The 27,999-nt window shown below is 44.6% G+C and overlaps 1 protein-coding gene across 1 annotated transcript; it reads left to right on the top strand.

Annotated features, from left to right (window-relative positions):
- The first annotated feature begins 1,717 nt into the window (after positions 1-1,717).
- pcif1 (phosphorylated CTD interacting factor 1) lies at positions 1,718-27,603 on the top strand. Its single transcript, XM_021610682.2, has 16 exons — positions 1,718-1,945; positions 3,177-3,320; positions 3,785-3,909; positions 5,908-6,039; positions 6,314-6,465; positions 9,590-9,744; positions 11,951-12,098; positions 12,868-12,951; positions 17,210-17,309; positions 17,463-17,625; positions 17,945-18,114; positions 18,913-18,999; positions 23,244-23,428; positions 23,688-23,781; positions 24,074-24,249; positions 24,624-27,603. The coding sequence occupies exons 2-16, from the start codon at positions 3,197-3,199 to the stop codon at positions 24,961-24,963; spliced, it is 2,235 nt and encodes a 744-aa protein (XP_021466357.2). The 5' UTR covers positions 1,718-1,945; positions 3,177-3,196; the 3' UTR covers positions 24,964-27,603.
- The last annotated feature ends 396 nt before the right edge of the window (positions 27,604-27,999 follow it).

Here is a 27,999-nt window from a genome sequence, read left to right as displayed (position 1 = left end):
AGCTCAGTCCGATGATGCAGTCCAACATCGCCACAGACCATGACGGACCCTCCACCTCCAATCGATCCCGCTCCAGAGAACAAGCCTCGGTGTAACTCTCATTCATTCGACGATAAATGTGAATCCGACCATCACCCCTGGTGAGACAAAACTCGTCAGTGAAGAGCACTTTTTGCCAATCCTGTCTGGTCCAGCGATGGTGGGTTTGTGTCCATAGGCAACGTTTTTGCCAGTGATGTCTGGTGAGGACCTGCCTGACAACAGGCCTACAAACCCTCAGTCCAGCATCTCTCAGCCTATTGTGGACAGTCTGAGCACTGATGGAGGGATTGTGTGTTCCTGGTGTATCTCTGGCAGTTGTTGTTGCCATCCTGTACCTGTGTGATGTTCAGATGCACCGATCCTGTGCAGGTATTGTTACACGTGGTCTGCCACTGCGAGGATGATCAGTGTCCGTCCTGTCTCCCTGTAGCGCTGTCTTAGGCATCTCATTGCAATTTATTGCCCTGGCCACATCTGCAGTCCTCATAACCCCTTGCAGCATGCCTAAGGCACGTTCACGCCGATGAGCAGGGACCCTGGGCATCTTTCTTTTGGTGTTTTTCAGAGTCAGTAGAAAGGCCTTTTTAGTGTCCTAAGTTTTCATAACTGTGACCTTAATTGCCTACCGTCTGTAAGCTGTTATAAACGACCGTTCCACAGGTGCATGTTCATTAATTGCTTATGGTTCATTGAACAAGCATGGGAAACAGTGTTTAAACCCTTTACAATGAAGATCTGTGAAGTTATTTGGATTTTTCCGAATTATCTTTGAAAGACAGGGTCCTGAAAACGGGACGTTTCTTTTTTTGCTGAGTTTATGTAACCCTGTATGCCTACACATTTCAAATAACCCAGTCACACCTGAGACACAGTAACTATCATAAAAAGCTATTTATTGAGATCATGTGCAAGGCACAGATAGCGTTGGTTGTTAGAAACTTTTGAAATAGAAATGGCGTCGTTTTGTAGGCACTAACTCCGCAACGATTAGTTGGGTTTTGGGATAAATGCCGAAAATAAGGTCTGTGGTAAACACAGGCTTAGGAGATTGTATACGTTTTGTTCTGTGAGATAATCTTCATCACCTACTGTCACTTTCTATGCATTGAAGCATTTATGTAATCAAAACAAGCACATAAAGGCTTCATAATTCATAAAGGTCAAGTTAACTGACTGATATTATCCCATAAAACAAAACATAAGATCTCCTAAGCATTTTAAATTCAGACCTTATTTTCATTGTTTATCCCAAAACTCCATTCTTTCCCTATTAATTTGCCCCATAGGTAATGTCTGAACAAATCAGAGGTAACTTCCAGTTTTCAGGACTACAACTTCTACTTTTCCAAGACCCCAAATATGTTTCTATTTTTATAACATGTATATTATTTTGTATAATATTTACCATTCAGTGCACACATAATAAGAGACCAGCAACATGAATTGAAAGTTGTTCATTTATTATTCTTCACATACATAAATAACAGACATATCACACAGGCATAATAAAGTGTTCTAATAATATGAGAATAAATACATAGACTAATGAGCATGTAGCTGAAGGCTTTCAATGGGAAAAGTAGCCACAGCACAAAACATGCCATCGAAGTTTTTACTGGTTAAATAGTTCAGACGAGTTTGCAAATGTGTTTTTGCATGATTACTTTCACAAGCGACGTTGTGAATAACTATTTCTGTATGCCTACCTACAAATGCCCTTCTACATATGGCTACTTCTCAATGACAATGTTATCCTGAAATGACAACAAAACTGGCGCGTGCGCAATACCAAGGCCCGAGTCCCCGATACAAGATGGCGGAGAAGGTGGGGAGGGAGAGGCGGAGGCGGGTACGGATTGAATAGAGCAAAGCCTATACAGGGTTCTCAACAAACCTCTACAAGGTAAGGGGAATAACCAATTTAGCGCTACAGCAAGGGCATGGGCAGGTGGTGGAATATGCGGGGTATCATATTATCTACTCAAAATTCAAGCATTGTCATTGCACGAAATAAACAAACAATATTGCCTGCAAGGGGTGCAGTGGCTATCAGTCGAGAGCGCGCGCGCCATCTTGTCTTAACCAAAGTGCGCGCCCAAAATTGTGTATGTGTTTGAAATAAGGAGGTCAGATACGCCTCCATAATCTATTTTGACAGCATACACGGGTAGTCTTACTAAGTCTCGTCCTTTTTATGTCTCATTAACCCTGTTTCGTACAGTATCCTACCGTATATTAAATGTTTATTCCACGTATCCCCCGCCTAGGTTCCCGAGATGATGCCGTTGCCTTTTGTTGTGTAGCGCAGCTACCCAGCGGCTTCCCCTCCTCCTCCGTGTTTGTTTTCGGGCAGCTCAAACTGGGGTGGGCGGTGTAGCAGGCGCATGCGTGTCCTTCTTTTGCCCATTTGTGTTATCAACGACAAAAGATAGAAAACGCATCTCCAAGATGTCAATTTTGAATGTTCTATCTAAATCACATTTAAATAAATCATGAACCACGTAGCTAGAAGGCATAGGTGTAGCTAGCTGTACGTAACACATTCGTGTTAGCTTAACTAGTTAGCTAGCTAGTTAAGCTCTTAGGGACTGTCGTTCTTAGGGACTATCTATCCGGATATTATGGTATCTTGTCTGCACAATGTTGGCAATAACACCTTGTGCAAGCACAACACATTCTAGCTCGCTACTGTAGACTAATCATGCGCTCATTTAACGTTTCACTGTTAAATGTTCAACCGTCTCGGGCGAGCAACTGTTATTTTTGCTACTGCAAAACACACTACGGCTCTGGGATGAGTCTTATCATTTAGGGAATTAATGAGTAGTAGTAGTAGTAGTAGTAGTAGTAGTAGGCTACCATTCACACCAGACTGCAAGAAATGTCCATTAGGGTCTGGTTTTTAAAATGCCAGGAGGATTAAAACTTGCTAGATTGGACATGCTTTCCCGAAATATGACAATCACCACTCGGTTACCTTGGAGATTGTGGGACATGTTTACATTTGATGACATAAAATAATATTAATTATTTAGACAGTGTTGTGTCATAAAATAAAGTAGCGTACACAGTATTTTTACCTGGCAATGTGAACTGAATACCACTTTTTCTAATATGCAATCTTTTATTTTCAGGACAGGACAGATGAGGAGAGATGACAAGTGAGAATCACACAACAGTGAAGGTGGACACCTCTATGGTGATGTCTCCCACAGGCTCTGCCACACAGGGGTCTCCTGTCTCACCTTCAACCAGCAAACCAATGCCAGAGTTGCCAGGTAAGATAGCCAGTGCTTGACTTGGGCTAAATAGGTGCATGTACTCATTTTGGGTGCTGGTGTTGTTTATATTTAGGTGTAGCAGCTCCACAATACTTTTGAGATTATATTCTATATGTGGAACAGGAGCTGAAGCAGTAAAACATTTGAGGTGCCGGTACTCCTGCCCAAGTCCAGCACTGAAGATAGCCCTGGTGATATATATATATATATATCATAACTCAGCTTTCCGCTCTGCTTACCAAGCATTCATACAATTATTTTAAAACCTAATGTATACCCAAAGTAGGCAATGCAAGTGAACTACCAAAAATGGGGATCCTATGTGTTTATATGTAGGGTATAAATTAGGCCTCATCTTGAGATCAGTGCTGATGAAGGAAAGATTGCTGGCTCTGTCTATGATGACATGCAACTGAATGGAGATAGATTAGACATTTCTGACACCTTTCCTGTTTGTGCAGACGAACTCGTCCAGGCAGGCTGGTCGAAATGCTGGAGCAAGCGGGAGAACAGGCCCTACTGGTTCAACCGCTTCACCAATCAGTCGCTGTGGGAGATGCCAGTCCTGGGGCAGCATGATGTCATTGTGAGTGAAAAATGGGTTTCGCTGTTTGTTTTGTGACCGATGGGTTGTTGGAAGAGCGTGCTTGTTTGAAAATGGAAAAGTGTTGCTGTAACTTTTGATGAAGGAAAACATCAAGACGAAGCAGGTCCTTTCCAGGTTGCATCATATCCGGTTGTGATTGGGAGTCCCATAGGGCGGCGCACAATTGTTCCAGAGTCGTCCGGGTTTGGCCGGGGTAGGCCATCATCATAAATAAGAATTTGTTCTTAACTGACTTGCCTAGTAAAATAAATAAAACATATTTTTGTTTTATGTATATGTGGGATGCACTGTTGAGCGCGACATCCCGAGGGGTTCGTGCTGATTGTACGGAGATTGTGACAGCCGGTTAAATGGCGTCCCTTGAGAAAGCAAGAACAAGATGTATGTCAGGAGAAGTGCAGTATTATGATAAGGAGACTTATACTTGGAATACGGAGGAGGAATGGAGGGGAAAAAGAGAGGCAGAGAGAGAGAGACGACGGTGAGCTTGAGTTGGTTAAAAATGGCGGGAAAAGGGAGATGGTTTGTTAAAGAAGAATGGTAGAAAGTGTAAGCAGAGGGAGCTGAAGACAGGAGGAGAAATGGAAGTGAATGAGGTCGATGTATCAGAGGTGGTAGGTGTGGTGAAGTTCTCAAAGGCCGAGGCTTGCACCCAGGGTCAGGTAAAGATGAGTCTGTGACAGTAGGGTTGAAGATTTTGGAAAAAGTGGACACCTTGCCTTTTGGCTGATCTATTTGTGGTTTCGGGGTGGATGAAAACAGAGTTGGGTACTGTGGAATCGGTGAGGGTAACCAGAAGTGGTCTTGTGATTATTGTTTGTGTTTCTGCTAGTCAGAGGGAAAAGGCGGTTGGTGTTGAATGAATGGGGGCAAGAAATGTGAATTGTTTCACTCAAGAAAAGGGTGCCATTGAAGGAGTGATAACTGGGGTAGCAGTAAAAGTTGACCAACTGAAGGGGAAGGTTCCCGGTGTTTATACTCGTCGTTTGGTGAGACGCAGACAGGGTAGCGCGTGTGGTGAAACTGAAGAGTCGTTGTCTGTTCTTTTGAGTTTTGATGTTTAGTCTTTGCCCAACAAAGCGATGTTAGGATATATAATTTATCCTGTACAAGCTTTTCCGCCAAATACATTGCGTTGTTACAGATGTCAAGCTTATGGGCATGTGGCAGCAGTGTGTAGGAGGGAGGGTACAAGGTGTGAGAAGTATGCAGAAGGGCAAGAGACAAAGGAATGTGCAGCATTGGGGTAGTGGTATGTGTTAATTGTAGGGGTGCCCATGGGGCTGGGGATCAGAAATGTCCCTGTGCGAGAGAGGAAGGTTGAGGTTTCCAGGGGAGGGAGGGGGGGGGGGGGGGGGGGTCCTGAGATGAGCGGGGTCCTGAGATGAGCGGTGTGAGTAGTAGATCTGTACCAGTACAGAGGGGAAAAAAACAACAAGTGATGTATGTTTCAGTGAGATTGGATTTTTAGAATTTAAAGCACTGGTTATCAATTGTACTGCAGGGATGGAATGTAAGTCACAGAAATTGAGGTTGTGGTGGCAGTTGCAGAGGTATTTGGATGTGCGTGACTTGACATCAGAAGCGTTACAGGGCGTGTTAAGGGGTGGTGTCCCATCCGTTCAGGTTGTTGGCACGAGATAGGAATAAATATATTTAATTAGTGGAGTAGGGGGGGGGTTATTTTTGTTTGTTAGTGTGTTGTTCGATGGTAGGGTCTTTTTTAAATATTTTTTTTCAAGCAAAGTATAAGGGAGTTGTACTCTAGTTTATTAGGTGCAACAATAATTGGATGCCAACCGCTGTTTGGGACAGAGGGGATAATTATCCTTCTCAAGTTTTGTTCCAAGTACCTCAAGTCCTCTTTTGTCTCTTGATGGAGCTTGGCTGAACCTCCTTTCATTATATTGACATCACTTGTCTTGTTTTCCTGTTCTGCTCCTAACTTGGCGGCTTGTCTGTTTGTTTCTGTCTTAGTCTGACCCGCTGGGTTTGAACGCTGCCCCAGCCGAGGGAACGGGCGACGCCGGCGTGGGCAACGGGCAACGCAAGAGACGCCTGTCGGAGGAAGCCGCCCAGGGGGGTCCTAACAGCTTCAAGAGGTCCAAGGTGAGTCATTGAGAAGAACACGTTTCTTACAACTTCAATGGCGTAAAATTATACAAGCGTGACAATTTTCACGCTTCTTTACCAATGTGATTCACTTTCGAGCTTATCTATTAGACGACGCAGTGCTGTCTTGCCTGACATGACGAAAGTCATGTTTTACTGGAATTTACTGGAGTCCGTTGTCTCTGTAGATTGTTTCATACATGTATTATTTGAATATTTCCACTGTCTTAATTGTCAGTCTAATCCCGATATGTTACTGTGTCGTTGACAGATTGAGGTTGGTATACCTGTAACCCCAACGACCCCGATAGTTCCCATCTCACCCATTACCCCCGGGGCTAAGCCATGGAACTCTACCACAGGCACAGAAGACAAGCCAGGGCAGCACTCTATGCCCGCCCCAGCCCCATACCGTCCCAGCGTGTGAGTACAGCCACATCACAATCGCTGGAATTGATATGTAGACTAGAGGTCAACTGATTAATCGGCATGGCTGATTTAATTAGGCGGAAGTTTTCATAACAATCAGTATTTTTTGGACGCTGATTATGGCCCACTACATTACATTCCACGAGGAAACTGCGTGGCAGGCTGACCACCTGTTACGCGAGTGCAGCAGGAGCCAATGTCAGTTGCTAGCTAGCATTAAACTTATCTTGTAAAAAATCTATGAATCTTCACATAATCACTAGTTAACTACACATGGTTGATGATATTACTAGGTTAACTAGCTTGCCCTGCGTTGCATATAATCAATGCGGTGCCTGTTATCATCGAATCACAGCCTACTTCGCCAAACAGGTGATGGGTCAACAAAATCACAATTGTTGCACGAATGTACCTAACCATACCTAACCATAAACATCAATGCTTTTCTTAAAATCAATACACAGAAGTATATTTATTTAAACCTGCATAATTAATTCATGTTAGCAGGCAATATTAACCAGGTAAATTGTGTCACTTCTTCTCTTGAGTTCATTGCATGCAGAGTCAGGGTATATGCAACAGTTTGGGCCGCCTGGCTCGTTGCGAACTAATTTGCCAGAATTTGACATAACATTGAAGGTTGTGGAATATAACAGCAATATTTAGACTTGGGTTTGCTACCTGTTTGATAAAATATGGAATTGTTCTGTATTTTACTGAAATAATAAATGTTTTGTTTCTAAATGATAGTTTCCAGATTTGACCATCTTAATGACCTAAGGCTCGTATTTATGTGTTTATTATAATTAAGTCTATGATTTGATAGAGCAGTCTGACTGAGCGGTGGAAGGCAGCAGCAGGCTCGTAAACATTCATTCAAACTTCACTGCGTTTGCCAGCAGTTCTTAGCAATGCTTGAATCACAGCGCTGTTTATGACTTCGAGCCTATCAACTCCCGAGATTAGGCTGGCAATACTAAAGTGCCTATTAGAACATCCAATAATCAAAGGTATTTGAAATACAATTGGTATAGAGAGAAATAGTTGACTCGTCATAATTCCTATAAAAACTACAACCTAAAACTTGTTAACTTTGAATATTGAAGAACTGGGAATATTGAACCACCAGTTTTCATATGTTCTGAGCAAGGAACTTAAACGTTAGCTTTTTTACATGGCACATATTGCACTTTTACTTTCTTCTCCAACACTGTGTTTTTGCATTATTTAAACCAAATTGAACACGTTTCATTATTTATTTGAGACTAAATAGATTTTATGTATTATATTGAGTTAAAATAAGTGTTCATTTTTCATTCAGTTTTGTTGTAATAGTCATTATTACAAATATTATATATGTGTGTGTGTATTTAATCGGTATCGGCTTTTTTTGGTCCTCCAATATTCGCTATCGGCATTTAAAAAAATCATAACTGGTCGACCTCTAAAGTAGACATCTCATGGACACTGCCTGAGGAAGACCTTTTTGGTCGAAACGTGTTGCAGTGGGGGTCCTGCTGTAACATATGTTGATCTGCTCATGTCTGTAAATATTTGTATTAGGGATGTAACGATTCACCTATATGCATTGGTCCAGATTCAGATGTTTAAGATACAACTACATTGGTCCGTGGACCCCAAACCGATCCATGCGTTGGTCATAAAAAGTATTCAAACATTACAAACCGCTGATTCACTGAAATGTTTTGCTCATATTACTTTCTTCATTCTGAAAATACCTAATCTACCGTGACAACTGATGCTTCCTCTCCTTCAGTGTCGATCTAAGCATGAAACTGTGTTGACAGTCATTGATCTACAAGTCATTTTGCATGCCGAACAACCCTAGGGAATATCAGTAGCCTAGTCAAACTGGGCACTGTGTCCAGCTTGGCGTGCTGACCAACATATGGTGAGTGGCCTCTTCCTGATCTTGCACATCTGCGCGGCACTAAATTAAAATGCTAAAATGGCTTGCTCGATATTAGGCTTCATTAGTTGAGTAACAACCTATGTAGTTCGCTAGGTTATTATCTATGCACTGTTGAAAATGTGTGTTTTACCGGAATAAAAGTAAGCTACCGGAAACAATATATATTTTGATTGTTCAGGTTCACTATCAGCAATAGTTTTGTACGTTAGGCTTTAAACAATTTTGTATTTAACCTTTATCTAACTAGGCTAGTCAGTTGTGAACAAATTCTTATTTACAATGACGGCCTACCCCGGCCAAGCCCTAACGACGCTGGGCCAATTGTGCGCCGCCCTATGGGACTCCCAATCACGGCCGGTTGTGATACAGCCTGCTATCGAACCAGGGTCTGTAGTGACTCCTCTGGCACTGAGATGCAGTGCCTTAGACTGCTGCGCCACTCGGGAGCCCAACAGTCAGTGTGATGTTTTGATATACAGGGTAAAGTTGATCATTTCATTACGAGGAATCACTTTTGCGAGGCGCACTGCATGGCCAAAGCGGTAGGAGAAAATAAAATCTCTAAATGGTCAAAACCATTTGATTTTGAGGTGTTGAAATCCAAAGTTATGCTATATATTCATTGGCTATGTCATAGCTGATTTGTACATGATAAATGTTGATACATTACAAGCTCAAACACAATCGACAAAAATGACAAGTTCATTAGTGGCGATTACATTGCCCTAATCTGATAGTGGTAGTTGCCTGGTCTCCCCTATGACTCAGATGAGGTGACTACATCGTATACACCATAGACGTGTCATTCACACACACACAGACAGACAGAAGTCAGCTCGTGAGTTCCATCAGCAGCAGGATTTTAATTTTGAAAATGATTGTGTTTATGCGTTGAAACGACTCGCACTGATTCGTTCTCCAATCAAACCGAATCCCTTCAAACTTAAAGATACCGTTCCTGTATGGTATCAGAGCCCATGTATCTAGATACGTATTGAATCGTCTTGAAAGGGTAATGTACACATCCCTAATTTGTATAGCCTATAGTGCACCCACAGTTCACAATTGTGTGATCTCTGCAATATACAGGGCAGGCGGGTCTTGTTTTGCATTTTATGTAGCACCGTAACTTATAATAACAGTTCAGTCAAGTTGAAATAACCAGTTATATCGATCCTGTGGTAGAATATACTGGGACCTGGATGTTCAGACGAATGCAGTGATCAGAGAGCGACCCCCTGCCAACCATCTACCGCCCCACCCAGAGATGGAGCTCCAACGTGCCCAGCTCACCACCAAGCTACGGCAGCACTACCACGAGCTCTGCTACCAACGAGAAGGTACATTACCCATGCAACTGCAATTGTCAAGTCAAATGTATGTATGTATATATATATATATATATATATATATATATATATATATATATATATATATATATATATATATATATATTTATTTTTTTATAAACCTTTTATTTCTTGCTTTTGTTACCATAAAGTCTTATTTTTCGAGGTGCATCCCCATTCGGCAGCTAGACGTTTACTTTCTAGGTGAGCATTAAGTGTATGTCTGAAACAGCGCTGACAATATTTTCTAAGCCATTGTGGTCACTCCTCCACCCCTGCTACTGGAGTGCATCAGGGTGGGAAGGTTTTCACTCTAGCCCCGGGTCATGTTCATTAGGCACCGAACGGAAGACCACGGACTGAAACGGTGACGGACTAGCTCAACTTTTCATATAAGCAACACTTATTCTCCATTATGAAATGCATTAGGGAAAACATTTGAATCCATGCCCTAGTGAACACAACCCAGGTGCCGGTTGCACCAGTTGGTGGTAAGTTGGTCGTAACTCTCCGTCCAATGTAAAATGCGCTCTATGCCGGACCTAAACATTTGACTTGTTTCTACACCTGGGTGTAGATTTGAGTGAGCAGGCGTAGGGTGTTAAATTGAGACTAGATTTTACACCTAGTAGGGCGTTAAATTGAGACTAGATTTTACACCTAGTAGGGCGTTAAATTGAGACTAGATTTTACACCTAGTAGGGTGTTAAATTGAGACTAGATTTTACACCTAGTAGGGTGTTAAATTGAGACTAGATTTTACACCTAGTAGGGTGTTAAATTGAGACTAGATTTTACACCTAGTAGGGTGTTAAATTGAGACTAGATTTTACACCTAGTAGGGCGTTAAATTGAGACTAGATTTTACACCTAGTAGGGCGTTAAATTGAGACTAGATTTTTACACCTAGTAGGGCGTTAAATTGAGACTAGATTTTTACACCTAGTAGGGCGTTAAATTGAGACTAGATTTTTACACCTAGTAGGGCGTTAAATTGAGACTAGATTTTACACCTAGTAGGGAGCAGGGGTAGGGTGTTCAATTGGGACGATCTTCTTTCATGATATATGGAGAAAATATCTATTTTCAAAAGGATGTGAGCCTAGTTTTCATATTTCATAACCTCTGGGCTTTTCGAGTTACCTATACGTGAGTCAATAACAATATAATACACTTGATTTATGCTACATAGCATGTTGAATGTGTCTGATCACATATTGACAAACAAACAAACTGTTATAATCTCCACCCCGCACAGCCAGAAGAGGACTGGCCTCCCCACATAGCCTGGTTCCTCTCTAGGTTTCTTCCTAGGTTTTGGCCTTTCTAGGGAGTTTTTCCTAGCCACCGTGCTTCTACACCTGCATTGCTTGCTGTTTGGGGTTTTAGGCTGGGTTTCTGTACAGCACTTTGAGATATCAGCTGATGTAGGAAGGTCTTTATAAATAAATTTTATTTGATTTGAAAAAGGTGAGCTGCCACCACTTGTTTGCCCAGGCAGAGATCAAATAACCAAATATACAGACAGAGATTCAGTCAAACAAAATCACGTTGATTATCAGACAAGTCAAGGGCTTTTAGTCGTGATATAGTCTCGGCTACTAAGAGGGTGAAGAGCAAAATAACCCACCTGTTATACTAGGCTAGTGTAGGCTACATAGCTAACTAACATGTTAGCAAAATGTTCTGATAACTAGACTGAAGATCATGAACACTCACCTTAATTTGGCTAACATTTTCTAGCCTACTTTCTAACAATATTTTCATTGTTCAGTGATATGAATCCCCACAGTAATTATTGATTGATCCTTCCAGCTGTGGTGGTGGTTGACTCGAAATGCCTCGCAATGTTTAGAACTGCCACGAGAATGGTAATAGCCGATTAACGAGCGCTGCCTAGCAACCATCCTTATGAAGCATTAAATCTCATGAAGGCGCATTGCTGACGCCAGACTTAGCTACCATTAGTCTTACTGTTAATGCAACAGGTGTAAATTCTGATCCTGAAGTCGGTCGTAGCGTCCTAGCATTTTTTGCCAAACTTGTGCAACCCCGGGCCCCAGGTGTTGCTTTTCTCATGTTTCATTATGAAATGGATTCAAATGTTTTCCCCTAAAGCATGCCCTAGTGAACATAACCCAGGGGTTCCTATTCTTGGCTGACCTTGATGATCAATGATTTTCCCCCTATCTAATAGGTATCGAGCCCCCACGGGAGTCCTTCAACCGCTGGCTGCTGGAGCGCAAGGTGCTGGACAAAGGGCCAGACCCCCTACTGCCCAGCGAGTGTGACCCCATCATCTCCCCGTCCATGTTCAGAGAGGTCATGAATGACATCCCCATCAGGTCAGTGGGAAAGAGAATCTGTGTTAGTCCTAGGGTTAAATATTTGCTTGATTGATCATGCCTGGGTGTAACGGAACTAATGGAATAGTCCCAACAACTGCAAACCCCACCCATCAGACACGCAAATGCTCAATGGATTCAAAATATTTTAAAATGTACTTTTTGAACCAAGGTCTTATCTCTAGATACCAATTCTAGTCTACCCTGGGATGGACTTGATTCACTATGGTTGGTATGGCTAGATTCCGTTCAGGTCTTCATTGTGAATTATGTTGTCTGACAGAGCTGGTAATTGCCAGGGATGACACGATACGATATTTTACAAAGTACTTTGATGTCGATACAATATTTATTGCGATTCGATACTGTAATTTTATTGTGATTCGATGTTCCAAACACATGTCTGCTGCAGAGGGTCAAGAGAGCCATGAGAAAACACGTTTTGATCAGTCATGGAAATAAGTGCTGAAACCAAATTGTCTCCCTATTTAAAAAATAAGATAGAGAACAAGCTATGAATGTTTTGGTGCAGGTAATGCTAACAAGCGCAAAAATAATATTGAGATATTGTCAAATTGTACGATATGTTGTCAAAAATAATGTTTACTTTTTGCACTATTGTCTGATTTACATTTTTAGTATGTGAATTGTCAACACACTGAAATGTCGTCTTAACAATTCACCCCGTTTTTATGGTTAATTTGGACAATAGCGGCTGATTTCAACAATTAGTTTTATTGGCCACATGTTTTGTCATTTCTTACACCAGGTTGTCCCGCATCAAGTACAAAGAGGAGGCCCGAAAGCTCTTATTCAAATACGCCGAAGCTGCCAAGAAAATGATTGACTCGAGGTAGGTGTTTCTGGCACACTGGAATTAGTTGGCCAAATTCCATTTTAAAATGACCTGATATTCTTTGAAATCGTTCCAAGTATGAAGTCAGAGATGCTCTCAAATAATTCCTTCTACTACTACCTCCTGGTATACCTTTACAGTATTTCCCTTAACAATTTAGAATACATACATACATACATACATACAGTTGAAGTCGGAACAAATACATTTAAACTCAGTTTTTCACAATTCCTGACATTTAATCCCAGTAAAAATTCTGTGTCTTAGGTCAGTCAGGATCACCACTTTATTTTAAGAATGTGAAATGTCAGAATAATAGTAGCGAGAATTATTTATTTCAGCTTTTATTTCTTTCATCACATTCCCAGTGGGTCAGAAGTTTACTTATACTCGATTAGTATTTGGTAGCATTGCCTTTAAATTGTTTAACTTGGGTCAAATGTTTCAGGTAGCCTTCCACAAGCTTCCCACAATAAGTTGGGTGAATTTTGGCCCATTCCTCCTGACAGCTGGTGTAACTGAGTCAGGTTTGTAGGCCTCCTTGCTCACACACGCCTTTTCTGTTCTGCCCACACATTTTCTATAGGATTGAGGTCAGGGCTTTGTGATGGCCATTCCAATACCTTGACTTTGTTGTCCTTAAGCCATTTTGACACAACTTTGGAAGTATGCTTGGGGTCAATGTCCATTAGGACGTATGTATGTACAGTTGAAGTTGAAAATGATGTGGAAGTTAAAGCTTGGTTGCAAATGGGTTTTCCAAATGAACAATGACCCCAAGCATACTTCCAAAGTTGTGGCAAAATGACTTAAGGACAACAAGGTCAAGGTATTGGAGTGGCCATCACAAAGCCCTGGCCTCAATCTTATAGAAAATGTTTGGGCAGAACTGAAAAGGTGTGTGTGCAAGCAAGGAGACCTACAAACCCAATTTATTGTGGAAAGCTTGTGGAAGGCTACCTGAAACATTTGACCCAAGTTAAACAATTTAAAGGCAATGCTACCAAATACTAATTGAGTGTATGTAAACTTCTGACACAATGTGGAATGTGATGAAAGAATTTAAAGCTGAAATAAATCCTTTCTACTATTAGTCTGACATTTCACTTAAAATACAGTGGTGATCCTAACTGACCTAAAATAGGACATTTTTAAATGTCAGGTATTGTGAAAAACTGAGTTTAAATGTATTTGGCTAAGGTGTATGTTAACTTCCGACTCCAACTGTGTGTGTGTATAGAGATTTATTTTTTATATAGAACGTACTATATACAGTGCCTTGCGAAAGTATTCGGCCCCCTTGAACTTTGCGACCTTTTGCCACATTTCAGGTTTCAAACATAAAGATATAAAACTGTATTTTTTTGTGAAGAATCAACAACAAGTGGGAAACAATCATGAAGTGGAACGACATTTATTGGATATTTCAAACTTTTTTAACAAATCAAAAACTGAAAAATTGGGCGTGCAAAATTATTCAGCCCCCTTAAGTTAATACTTTGTAGCGCCACCTTTTGCTGCGATTACAGCTGTAAGTCGCTTGGGGTATGTCTCTATCAGTTTTGCACATCGAGAGACTGACATTTTTTCCCATTCCTCCTTGCAAAACAGCTCGAGCTCAGTGAGGTTGGATGGAGAGCATTTGTGAACAGCAGTTTTCAGTTCTTTCCACAGATTCTCGATTGAATTCAGGTCTGGACTTTGACTTGGCCATTCTAACACCTGGATATGTTTATTTTTGAACCATTCCATTGTAGATGTTGCTTTATGTTTTGGATCATTGTCTTGTTGGAAGACAAATCTCCGTCCCAGTCGCAGGTCTTTTGCAGACTCCGTCAGGTTTTCTTCCAGAATGGTCCTGTATTTGGCTCCATCCATCTTCCCATCAATTTTAACCATCTTCCCTGTCCCTGCTGAAGAAAAGCAGGCCCAAACCATGATGCTGCCACCACCATGTTTGACAGTGGGGATGGTGTGTTCAGCTGCGTTGCTTTTATGCCAAACATAACATTTTGCATTGTTGCCAAAAAGTTCAATTTTGGTTTCATCTGACCTGACATCTGATTTTGCACCTTCTTCCACATGTTTGGTGTGTCTCCCAGGTGGCTTGTGGCAAACTTTAAACAACACTTTTTATGGATATCTTTAGGAAATGGCTTTCTTCTTGCCACTCTTCCATAAAGGCCAGATTTGTGCAATATACGACTGATTGTTGTCCTATGGACAGAGTCTCCCACCTCAGCTGTAGATCTCTGCAGTTCATCCAGAGTGATCATGGGCCTCTTGGCTGCATCTCTGATCAGTCTTCTCCTTGTATGAGCTGAAAGTTTAGAGGGACGGCCAGGTCTTGGTAGATTTGCAGTGGTCTGATACTCCTTCCATTTCAATATTATCGCTTGCACAGTGCTCCTTGGGATGTTTAAAGCTTGGGAAATATTTCTGTATCCAAATCCGGCTTTAAACTTCTTCACAACAGTATCTCGGACCTGCCTGGTGTGTTCCTTGTTCTTCATGATGCTCTCCGCGCTTTTAACGGACCTCTGAGACTATCACAGTGCAGGTGCATTTATACGGAGACTTGATTACACACAGGTGGATTGTATTTATCATCATTAGTCATTTAGGTCAACATTGGATCATTCAGAGATCCTCACTGAACTTCTGGAGAGAGTTTGCTGCACTGAAAGTAAAGGGGCTGAATAATTTTGCACGCCCAATTTTTCAGTTTTTGATTTGTTAAAAAAGTTTGAAATATCCAATAAATGTCGTTCCACTTCATGATTGTGTCCCACTTGTTGTTGATTCTTCACAAAAAATACAGTTTTATATCTTTATGTTTGAAGCCTGAAATGTGTCAAAAGGTCGCAAATTTCAAGGGGGCCGAATACATATATATATATATATATATATATATATAGTACGTTCTATAACTCAAGTGATGGCTCAGCATTTTTAACACCACCGCTTTGATGGCAAGATCCAGACCGTAACATAAAAAGCAACACCATGTCTCGCCATCACACACAGAAGGCATTTATATGTGCATCCACTGATAAACTTGAATCAGAAACCTGTGGCTTCAGAACCTAAACCAAAACCAGTCCGTTCTCTTTCCCCAACTGTCTTACTGGAAAGAAAAGAAAGCTTGATTGGGCTTGTTGAACATAGCATGTGTATGGGAGCTTGATTGGGCTCGTTGAACATGGCATGTGTATGGGAGCTTGATTGGGCTCGTTGAACATGGCATGTGTATGGGAGCTTGATTTGGCTCGTTGAACATGGCATGTGTATGGGAGCTTGATTGGGCTCGTTGAACATGGCATGTGTATGGGAGCTTGATTTGGCTCGTTGAACATGGCATGTGTATGGGAGCTTGATTTGGCTCGTTGAACATGGCATGTGTATGGGAGCTTGATTTGGCTCGTTGTACATGGCATGTGTATGGGAGCTTGATTGGGCTCGTTGAACATGGCATGTGTATGGGAGCTTGATTTGGCTCGTTGAACATGGCATGTGTATGGGAGCTTGATTTGGCTCGTTGAACATGGCATGTGTATGGGAGCTTGATTTGGCTCGTTGAACATGGCATGTGTATGGGAGCTTGATTTGGCTCGTTGAACATGGCATGTGTATGGGAGCTTGATTGGGCTCGTTGAACATGGCATGTGTATGGGAGCTTGATTGGGCTCGTTGAACATGGCATGTGTATGGGAGCTTGATTTGGCTCGTTGAACATGGCATGTGTATGGGAGCTTGATTTGGCTCGTTGAACATGGCATGTGTATGGGAGCTTGATTGGGCTCGTTGAACATGGCATGTGTATGGGAGCTTGATTGGGCTCGTTGAACATGGCATGTGTATGGGAGCTTGATTTGGCTCGTTGAACATGGCATGTGTATGGGAGCTTGATTGGGCTCGTTGAACATGGCATGTGTATGGGAGCTTGATTGGGCTCGTTGAACATGGCATGTGTATGGGAGCTTGATTTGGCTCGTTGAACATGGCATGTGTATGGGAGCTTGATTTGGCTCGTTGAACATGGCATGTGTATGGGAGCTTGATTTGGCTCGTTGAACATGGCATGTGTATGGGAGCTTGATTTGGCTCGTTGAACATGGCATGTGTATGGGAGCTTGATTTGGCTCGTTGAACATGGCATGTGTATGGGAGCTTGATTTGGCTCGTTGAACGGCACTTTTCTTTGAAATGCTTTGTCTTGGCTGAAGAATGACTGGTGTCTCTTATGTCCTGGTAGAAACGCCACACCAGACAGCCGAAAGGTTGTGAAATGGAATGCAGAGGACACCATGAACTGGCTACGGAGGGACCACTCGGCCAGTAAAGAGGACTACATGGTGTGTGTGTGTGTGGTTTAGAAGTGAGGTGTATTGTATGTATATGTGGCAACAACAAAATAATCCATGTCTGTATAAATTTCACCTCAACGGAATGAACACTGACATGTATATGTTAAAAAAACGCATCCCAAAACAAATCCTCCCCCTCAGGATCGTCTGGATCACTTGCGGAAACAGTGTGGTCCCCACGTAGCAGCAGTGGCCAAAGACTCTGTGGAGGGGATCTGTACGAAGATCTACCACATCTCAGCAGAGTACGTGCGACGCATTCACCAGGCCCACCAGGCGTTGCTGAAGGACTGCAACGTGTCGGGTGAGACGTGCTAAATCGCCTCGCACTCTGCACCATGCTTTACCAACTGACTCATAGGGGACCACATTGATTACATTGGTGCACAACCATAGAAATGGATTGACTCTGAATGGCGATGTCCTTTCTAATCGTTCAGTATCTTTGCGCCCAACTAATTTAGCAACTTAAACCCCCCCCCCAAAGTCTGTTGTTGATATTGTGGTTTTACTCTGAATTTAAGCCGATCAATATCCATGATGGACTGGTTGTGTTGTGTTTTTTCTTACTGTTTTTTAACTTTTGTTCTACTGTTATCCCTCATTCCCTCCTGCTCTCCCAGACCCAGAGGCAGCAGATGTGCAGGACAGGCTGGTATACTGCTACCCCATTCGGCTGGCCTTGCCCTCGCCGGCTCAGCCACGCGTGGAGCTGCACTTTGAGAACGACATCGCCTGTCTGCGCTACAAGGGAGAGATGGTCAAGGTCAACCGCAGCTACTTCACCAAGCTGGTGAGTAATGTTGTAGCAGCGATAATGTGTATATTATTAGAAGTACAAATATACACTGAGTGTACCAAACATTAAGAACACCTGCTCTTTCCATGACACAGACTGACCAGGTGAATCCAGGTGAAAGCTTTGATCCCTTATTGATGTCACCTGTTAAATCCACTTCAATCAGCGTAGATGAAGGAGAGGAGACAGGTTAAAGACAGATTTTTTTTTAGCCTTCAGGCAATTGAGACATGGATTGTGTAGTGTTGCCATTCAGAGGGTGAAGGGGAAGACAACATATTTAACTGCCTTTGAACGGGGAAGGTACCAGGCGCACCGGTTTGTGTCAAGAATTGCAGCACTGTTGGTTTTTTCACGCTAAACAGTTTCCTGTGTGAATCAAGAATGGTCCACCACCCAAAGGATATTCAGCTTGACACAACTGTGGGAAGCATTGGAGTCAACATGGGCCAGCATCCCTGTGGACAGTCCATGAATTGAGTCTGTTCTGAGGGGATAAGGGGGTCAACTCCAATATGGTATTCTTAATGTTTTGTACATTCAGTGTATGCAGGTGCACTGGGGTGTCATTGGTTGAGTGTTGATACTAGCACAGTGCCACTGAGTGGTTGTAAAGTATGCAATCCAAAGTCCTACATGACCAGAGAGATGAATTGCTCTCTTGTTTGAGAAACTACCAGGATGTAATCCTGAAAGGTGTTGTGGATATAATTGACTAGCATTGCCTTCTGGCACATGGCGTGCCCTCTGCTAAATTACTCTCCTCTCTGTCCACACCATGCTTTCTTTCAGGAGCTATTATACCGATACAGCTCCATCGACGATCCCAGGTTCGAGAAGTTCCTGTCACGAGTGTGGTGCCTTATCAAGAGATACCTGGTAAATTAGGGGTTAGACCCCTGCCGTTGATCTCCATTCACCTCCCCCTCACCCCTTACTTCACCTCACCCCTTACTTCACCTCACCCCTTACTTCACCTCACCCCTTACTTCACCTCACCCCTTACTTCACCTCACCCCTTACTTCACCTCACCCCTTACTTCACCTCACCCCTTACTTCACCTCCGTCACCCCCTTACTTCACCTCACCCTTTACTTCACCTCCGTCACCCCCTTACTTCACCTCCGTCACCCCCTTACTTCACCTCCCCCTCACCCCTTACTTCACCTCCGTCACCCCCTTACTTCACCTCCGTCACCCCCTTACTTCACCTCCGTCACCCCTTACTTCACCTCCGTCACCCCCTTACTTCACCTCCCCCTCACCCCCTTACTTCACCTCCCCCTCACCCCCTTACTTCACCTCCCCCTCACCCCCTTACTTCACCTCCCCGTCACCCCCTTACTTCACCTCCGTCACCCCCTTACTTCACCTCCGTCACCCCCTTACTTCACCTCCCCCTCACCCCCTTACTTCACCTCCGTCACCCCCTTACTTCACCTCACCGTCACCCCCTTACTTCACCTCCCCCTCACCCCCTTACTTCACCTCCCCCTCACCCCCTTACTTCACCTCCCCCTCACCCCCTTACTTCACCTCCCCCTCACCCCCTTACTTCACCTCCCCCTCACCCCCTTACTTCACCTCACCGTCACCCCCTTACTTCACCTCCCCGTCACCCCCTTACTTCACCTCCGTCACCCCCTTACTTCACCTCCCCCTCACCCCCTTACTTCACCTCCGTCACCCCCTTACTTCACCTCCGTCACCCCCTTACTTCACCTCCGTCACCCCCTTACTTCACCTCCGTCACCCCCTTACTTCACCTCACCGTCACCCCCTTACTTGACCTCCGTCACCCCCTTACTTGACCTCCGTCACCCCCTTACTTGACCTCCGTCACCCCCTTACTTCACCTCCGTCACCCCCTTACTTCACCTCCGTCACCCCCTTACTTGACCTCCCCCTCACCCCCTTACTTCACCTCCTTCACCCCCTTACTTGACCTCCCCCTCACCCCCTTACTTCACCTCCCCCTCACCCCCTTACTTCACCCCCTTACTTCACCTCCGTTACCCCCTTACTTCACCTCCCCGTCACCCCCTTACTTCACCTCCCCCTCACCCCCTTACTTCACCTCCCCGTCACCCCCTTACTTCACCTCCCCCTCACCCCCTTACTTCACCTCCCCGTCACCCCCTTACTTCACCTCCCCCTCACCCCCTTACTTCACCCCCTTCACCTCCCCGTCACCCCCTTACTTCACCTCCCCCTCACCCCCTTACTTCACCTCAGTCACCCCCTTACTTCACCTCAGTCACCCCCTTACTTCACCTCCCAGTCACCCCCTTACTTCACCTCCGTCACCCCCTTACTTCACCTCCGTCACCCCCTTACTTCACCTCCGTCACCCCCTTACTTCACCTCCGTCACCCCCTTACTTCACCTCCGTCACCCCCTTACTTCACCTCCGTCACCCCCTTACTTCACCTCCGTCACCCCCTTACTTCACCTCCGTCACCCACCTAACTTCACATCTGTCACCCACCTAACTTCACCTCCGTCCCCCCCTTACTTCACCTCCCCCTCACCCCCTTACTTCACCTCCCCCTCACCCCCTTACTTCACCTCCCCGTCACCCCCTTCACCTCTGTCACCCCCTTACTTCACCTCACCGTCCCCCCCTTACTTCACCTCCGTCACCCCCTTACTTCACCTCCGTCACCCCCTTACTTCACCTCCGTCACCTACTTCACCTCCGTCACCCCCTTACTTCACCTCCGTCACCCCCTTACTTCACATCTGTCACCCACCTAACTTCACCTCCGTCCCCCCCTTACTTCACCTCCCCCTCACCCCCTTACTTCACCTCCCCCTCACCCCCTTACTTCACCTCCCCGTCACCCCCTTACTTCACCTCACCGTCCCCCCCTTACTTCACCTCCACCTAACCCCCTTACTTCACCTCCCCGTCACCCCCTTACTTCACCTCCGTCACCCCCTTACTTCACCTCCCCGTCACCCCCTTACTTCACCTCCCCCTCACCCCCTTACTTCACCTCACCGTCACCCCCTTACTTCACCTCTGTCACCCCCTTACTTCACCTCTGTCACCCCCTTACTTCACCTCCCCGTCACCCCCTTACTTCACCTCCCCGTCACCCCCTTACTTCACCTCCCCGTCACCCACTTACTTCACCTCCCTGTCACCCCCTTACTTCACCTCCCCCTCACCCCCTTACTTCACCTCCGTCACACCCTTACTTCACCTCCCCGTCACCCCCTTACTTCACCTCCCCGTCACCCCCTTACTTCACCTCCCCGTCACCCCCTTACTTCACCTCCCCCTCACCCCCTTACTTCACCTCACCGTCACCCCCTTACTTCACCTCACCGTCACCCCCTTACTTCACCTCTGTCACCCCCTTACTTCACCTCTGTCACCCCCTTACTTCACCTCCCCGTCACCCCCTTACTTCACCTCCCCGTCACCCCCTTACTTCACCTCCCCGTCACCCCCTTACTTCACCTCCCCCTCACCCCCTTACTTCACCTCCGTCACCCCCTTACTTCACCTCCCCGTCACCCCCTTACTTCACCTCCCCGTCACCCCCTTACTTCACCTCCCCGTCACCCCCTTACTTCACCTCCCCCTCACCCCCTTACTTCACCTCCCCCTCACCCCCTTACTTCACCTCACCGTCACCCCTTACTTCACCTCACAGTCACCCCCTTACTTCACCTCACAGTCACCCCCTTACTTCACCTCACCGTCACCCCCTTACTTCACCTCACCGTCACCCCCTTACTTCACCTCACCGTCACCCCCTTACTTCACCTCACCGTCACCCCCTTACTTCACCTCCGTCACCCCCTTACTTCACCTCACAGTCACCCCCTTACTTCACCTCACCGTCACCCCCTTACTTCACCTCACCGTCACCCCCTTACTTCACCTCACCGTCACCCCCTTACTTCACCTCACAGTCACCCCCTTACTTCACCTCACCGTCACCCCCTTACTTCACCTCACCGTCACCCCCTTACTTCACCTCACCGTCACCCCCTTACTTCACCTCACAGTCACCCCCTTACTTCACCTCCCCGTCACCCCCTTACTTCACCTCTGTCACCCCCTTACTTCACCTCTGTCACCCCCTTACTTCACCTCTGTCACCCCCTTACTTCACCTCCCCGTCACCCCCTTACTTCACCTCCCCGTCACCCCCTTACTTCACCTCCCCGTCACCCCCTTACTTCACCTCCCCTCACCCCCTTACTTCACCTCCGTCACCCCCTTACTTCACCTCCCCGTCACCCCCTTACTTCACCTCCCCGTCACCCCCTTACTTCACCTCCCCCTCACCCCCTTACTTCACCTCCCCCTCACCCCCTTACTTCACCTCCCCCTCACCCCCTTACTTCACCTCACCGTCACCCCCTTACTTCACCTCACAGTCACCCCCTTACTTCACCTCACCGTCACCCCCTTACTTCACCTCACCGTCACCCCCTTACTTCACCTCACCGTCACCCCCTTACTTCACCTCACCGTCACCCCCTTACTTCACCTCACCGTCACCCCCTTACTTCACCTCACAGTCACCCCCTTACTTCACCTCCGTCACCCCCTTACTTCACCTCACAGTCACCCCCTTACTTCACCTCACCGTCACCCCCTTACTTCACCTCACCGTCACCCCCTTACTTCACCTCACCGTCACCCCCTTACTTCACCTCACAGTCACCCCCTTACTTCACCTCACCGTCACCCCCTTACTTCACCTCACCGTCACCCCCTTACTTCACCTCACCGTCACCCCCTTACTTCACCTCCCCGTCACCCCCTTACTTCACCTCACCGTCACCCCCTTACTTCACCTCACCGTCACCCCCTTACTTCACCTCACAGTCACCCCCTTACTTCACCTCACCGTCACCCCTTCTACCCATGCCTTTTTGACTCACTGCTCTTTCTATATATTTTTTCAGTGTCTTCACTGCCAAAGTATGAAGCCATCTGTTTAGAGGCGATGTTCTTATAGTCCACTTTCCCTCCATATCGTGATGACAACCACTGTCCCGTTACTCTTTCTCGCCATCTCTTCTGTCTGGCTACCTCTTGACATTTGTTGTGCTGATGTCATCTTTTATTGTGCTAATGTCACTATTTGTCGTGCAGGTGATGTTTGGTGCCGGGGTGAATGAGGGGACGGGCTTACAGGGGGCTCTCCCCGTGCCTGTCTTTGAGGCCCTCAACAAGCAGTTCGGGGTGACCTTTGAGTGTTTCGCCTCACCACTCAACTCCTACTTCAAGCAGTTCTGCTCTGCCTTCCCCGACACAGATGGCTTTTTCGGATCCAGGGGGTAGGTTTAGAATCACAAAAAAACAGGAAAAAAAGATTTGCTTCTCATCCCAAAAAATGTTCTCTATCCCAGTGTTTTTCAACCTCTGGTCCAGGGACTTTTGTCTATTTTACAATGCTAGTTTCAATGTGAGAAACACTGGTCTACCCCATCACAACTAAACCGAGACCACCCAGACATGGTCTGTGTACTTTTAGTTATTTGTTCTTCTATGGTTTTCTAGTTTGAGCCTGTTCTAAAATGTTCTTTGTCCTCCCAGGCCCTTTCTGAACTTCTCACCAGCCAGTGGCTCCTTTGAGGCCAACCCTCCCTTCAGTGAGGAGCTGATGGATGCCATGGTGACACACTTTGAGGTGCTCCTCCTTAGTAATTTACTCAATGCTTGTTAAACGCATTTAAAGTGACGGTTCACCCCTCATTCAAAGTCTGTCTGATGTGTTTATACTTCAAAAGTGGTACGAGTCCATATACCACGTGCTGTGTAGATCCCACCGACTGTATTAGGAGAGAATCTACAGGACATAAATCCTACATGAACAGGGGGGACAATTAGCAATATTTAACTCCAGCTTAACTTTCAACTGAACTGTTCACTTTTGAATTTCTGGGAGAGTTTTGTATTTAACAAATATATGTGTCCTATAGAAACTGCTGGAGAAGTCCAGCGAGCCTCTGTCCTTCATCATCTTTGTCCCGGAGTGGCGAGACCCGCTGACCCCGGCCCTCCACCGCATGGAGACCAGCGCCTTCCTCCGCCACCAGATGTCGGTGCCCGCCTTCGAGCACGAGTACCGCAGCGGCTCGCAGCACATCTGCAAGAAGTGAGTGTGTCCAACAGCGCAGGGTCCATTCTGACTAGGGTTGTCACATCACTGTTATCGTGATACTCATGGCATGGAAGAAAATAAAAACATGACGCAGACTTAATTTCTTGATGCTTGAAACAGTCTTTTTTTTTTTTTTTTGGTCACCCAGAGTCACATTTAGTTTATTTTCCAAGCTATAGCGCACAATATTTGACATAAAGGACCAACAAGTGTAATGTGCTTGGTGTTTTCACTTGGCTGCCCAAGTGCTCTTTGCTGTATTTTGGGAAATTACGCTCCCAGATGCACCCTAAAGAGGACACAAGCGTAGCTGTATTTTGATTTGTATGAAGGGAGTTTGAATGGCTCTCTCTCGCTATCTCTCTCAGGGAGGAGATGTACTACAAGGCCGTCCACGGCACGGTGATCATCTTCCTGCAGAATGCCGCCGGCTTTGCGAAGTGGGAGCCCACGCCGGAGCGCATCCAGGAGCTGCTGGCAGCCTACCAGGTCTCCAGGCGAGCCTTGGGCTCCCCGGGTCCCTCCACCGCTCCCACTACGCTCTCCCCGGCCAGTGCAGGGGGGTCAGGCGACAAAGACTCTATTGCCGCCAAAACGGCACCCGAACGATCAGCCAGTTTGGACACATCACCTGCTCGCCAGGACAACAGCAGTAGTAGTAATCCTGTGGGAAAGACTACACCACCTTCTGAAACAGCCAGCGTTTAAAAGCAGGGGAGGGGACGTAGGTGAGGATAGGGAGCGTTTGGTGGTGGGGGTAGACCACAAATGGTGCTGAGTGTGGGGGGGGGAGATTTGGTCTTCGACTGCTAGAGTGGACTACGAAGGAGGGCCTCCCTTAAAATCAGTTTACTTTCTCAACTATTTAATATTAGTTCTACTAGGTTTTTATAATTCTGGTCGTTATTTACTGTAGTAACGCTTGTTGCTTTTTATCAATGTAGCTAGTGGTTGTGGTTTACTAGGATTCCTTTTTTCTATCATTGGTGCTGTCGTCGTCAGTAATTATTGGGTAATTCTAGTCATTGTTCATTGGCCTTTTTGAAGTACTGTTTGTCCCAAATGGCACTCTGGGAATAGGCTGCTATTTGGAACTCATGGATAGTGATCTGCTCCCGAGCAGCAGGACTTGGCTGTCAGTGGAATTGAAAAATCTGTATTTTGAAAGACTTAAGTTTTGTTTGTCCAAATCCCTTCTAATCCTTAATAGGTACAGGATGGAGGTGTCGTTGGGTAATAAGGCAGCTATGTTTCTAACCCGCTTAAGCCGACAAACAGTTTAGAGGCAACCCGTGTACATACGACAGCCAGCAGTAAGTTAGAGTACTGAACGAGAGAGATTCAGGCCTTTATATTGCTGCATTGCATTGTGGACTACTGTTATGCAGGTCAGAAATACCAGAGAGTAGTAGTTCCATATTGGCCCTGTCCAAGTCCATGCACCGTTTCCATATCTGCGTTTGAAGAAAGCTCATCAAGTTGTTAACCGCTTTCCCGACGCACGCAAAATACAGGCCTTTAATACATCTTACAATGGCAATATGTTGTAAACCATTGGCTCGAACAACAGCTGAATTATTCTTATTTTCCCCCTGTGCTATATGTAAGTCCAAAGTAACAACTACGAAAGGAGTTGAACTGGCTTGTTGAGCAAAATGTGTCCCTTCCCTTAGAGCACTATCCCACCTCTTTTAAAATAAGGAAAAGCACTAAATGAAATGATATCTGATATAAAATTATACCCTCTTTAAACATAGAATATAATGTCCATTGTGTTCAACCTTGGTTGTGGTGTTTTCACATTGTCGCGTGGCATAGAAAAATAGATTAGTTACGTTGTTTTTAATCCCTCCAATCTCAATTGTATTTTTTGTATATGTTTACACCAGTATGAGATTAGAACGCATCACTGGGCAGCACTATGAATGTAAAATTTGAAAAGGCAAAACAAGAAGGTCATGATGCCTTGCGTCCGACGTGGCACTCTGTACCCTCTGTAGTGCCCTAATTTTGGGCTCTGGTCAAAAGAAGTGCCCTATATAGGGACTAGATTGCCTTTTGGGACACAGGCCCAAGAGCCTCACTTCGACCTCAGTCATCGAGGGGAGAGAATTCATGTATTAAAAAAAATAAGATGAAAGACAAATGTTATTGTACAATTCCTCCATCATATGACAAATTTGTCTCTGTCCTTGTAAACTATGATTATCAGGCACGGACTGTCATCTCAGCATATGCTCTCATCTATAGCCCAAATGCTTTGTACAATGAGCTTAGACATAGTTTCTTCTAGATAGCATCACTTGCCTTTGCCCCATTTGTATATACTTAGTAGTGAGGTTTTTTTAATAGAGAACTACAATGATTGCAGGCATAAGGCTGTAGGATAAGACAAAGATCTGTTTATGCTGTTGAAAATGTATGATGGTCATCTTGCTCTTTGAACATGATACGTACTACAGTAAGTCTGGCATCGCGCCCCAGAACCTGGATACAAACTCTAGCAATTCGTTCTTTGTCATTTGAGCGTCGAGCACCAGTCACATACCCTGATCCTAGTATGTTTCTGTCACCAGCAAAACAAATTGTAGATATTGTACAGAAAAATTGGTATGAATTGTGTTATTTTTCTCTGTTACACAATTGTATTGAGCTCTGATGAAAGAAAAAAAAAAAACAATTGAATGTTGTCTTTCTCCATGTTTTTTTTTATGAGTTCATTTAACATAATTTTAAAATATGTTTATGTATTATACAGTTTATCACATAGAAATTGTTTTAATCTAAACCAAAGTGTTATTAAAAGAAGAAAAAAATCTATCTTGTATCTAAAAGTAGACTTGTGTATGATTGCATCAGTAATGGATAAGGTGTAACCAGCAAAATTACTCCTTGAGTTTATTTTTATAATTCGTTTTTTTTTGTTTTTTTTTTTTGTTCTAGTAAGAGCAGATTGTATGTTTGGAATTTATTTTGCATGACACTTTTGACACTTAAATCATAAAAATGTTTATTCTTAAATCAATTCATAGACTTTTTACATAAAGTATGAGTATGACGACATGTATTTATCCTCGTTTACCCTTATGGTAATTTATTGTCTGTAGAACATTTGTAATGCCATGAATGTTTTTCTCAATGTGATTCCTATGGGCAAGAATAAGGAGAATGTAAATACTGTCTGTGCTGAATTCATTCATTAATCTTCCTAGTCTTCTCTCTGAGTAGATTATCAATGTTTCTCCATTGGAACAAGCATACAGATGCGCTGAATCATATTTGTTCCCAGTAAAATGTGTCAAACCATGTATGTTGTTTGCATTTCTAATAAACTACCATACCGTAGCAGTACTTTTTAGGCTCTCTTCAAGATGCTGACTGGTCTGCTGACATCCCATGTTTTGGGCTTTGAACCCCCTAAAGGTTCTCCAGAGCCATCTCTTGGAAAATATGACATACCTGTACATTATGCCATAGTTGTTGCATTACTCCATATTACTTTAGTGAAAGAAAAATGTATACTGCAATGCTGGTCACTACAACCTAAATGTTAAGAGACGAAACAGGTGATAGAGCGCAATAGTCATTTTTTTTCTCAAACGCTGATGGTCATGAGTTGCTTCTGAAAGCCCCAACAAATATGGCGGCTGCAATGGTTCAAAGCCTTCGTCGCACGGACACGCCTTCGTAGCTTTTACGCGTGCGCTAAATACATTTTTGTACCTCCCTTGCAATAGATGGCGG

Source organism: Oncorhynchus mykiss, chromosome 7, assembly GCF_013265735.2.
Source record: "Oncorhynchus mykiss isolate Arlee chromosome 7, USDA_OmykA_1.1, whole genome shotgun sequence".
Classification (NCBI taxonomy): domain Eukaryota; kingdom Metazoa; phylum Chordata; class Actinopteri; order Salmoniformes; family Salmonidae; genus Oncorhynchus; species Oncorhynchus mykiss.
This window is presented reverse-complemented; position numbering and strand designations above follow the sequence as displayed.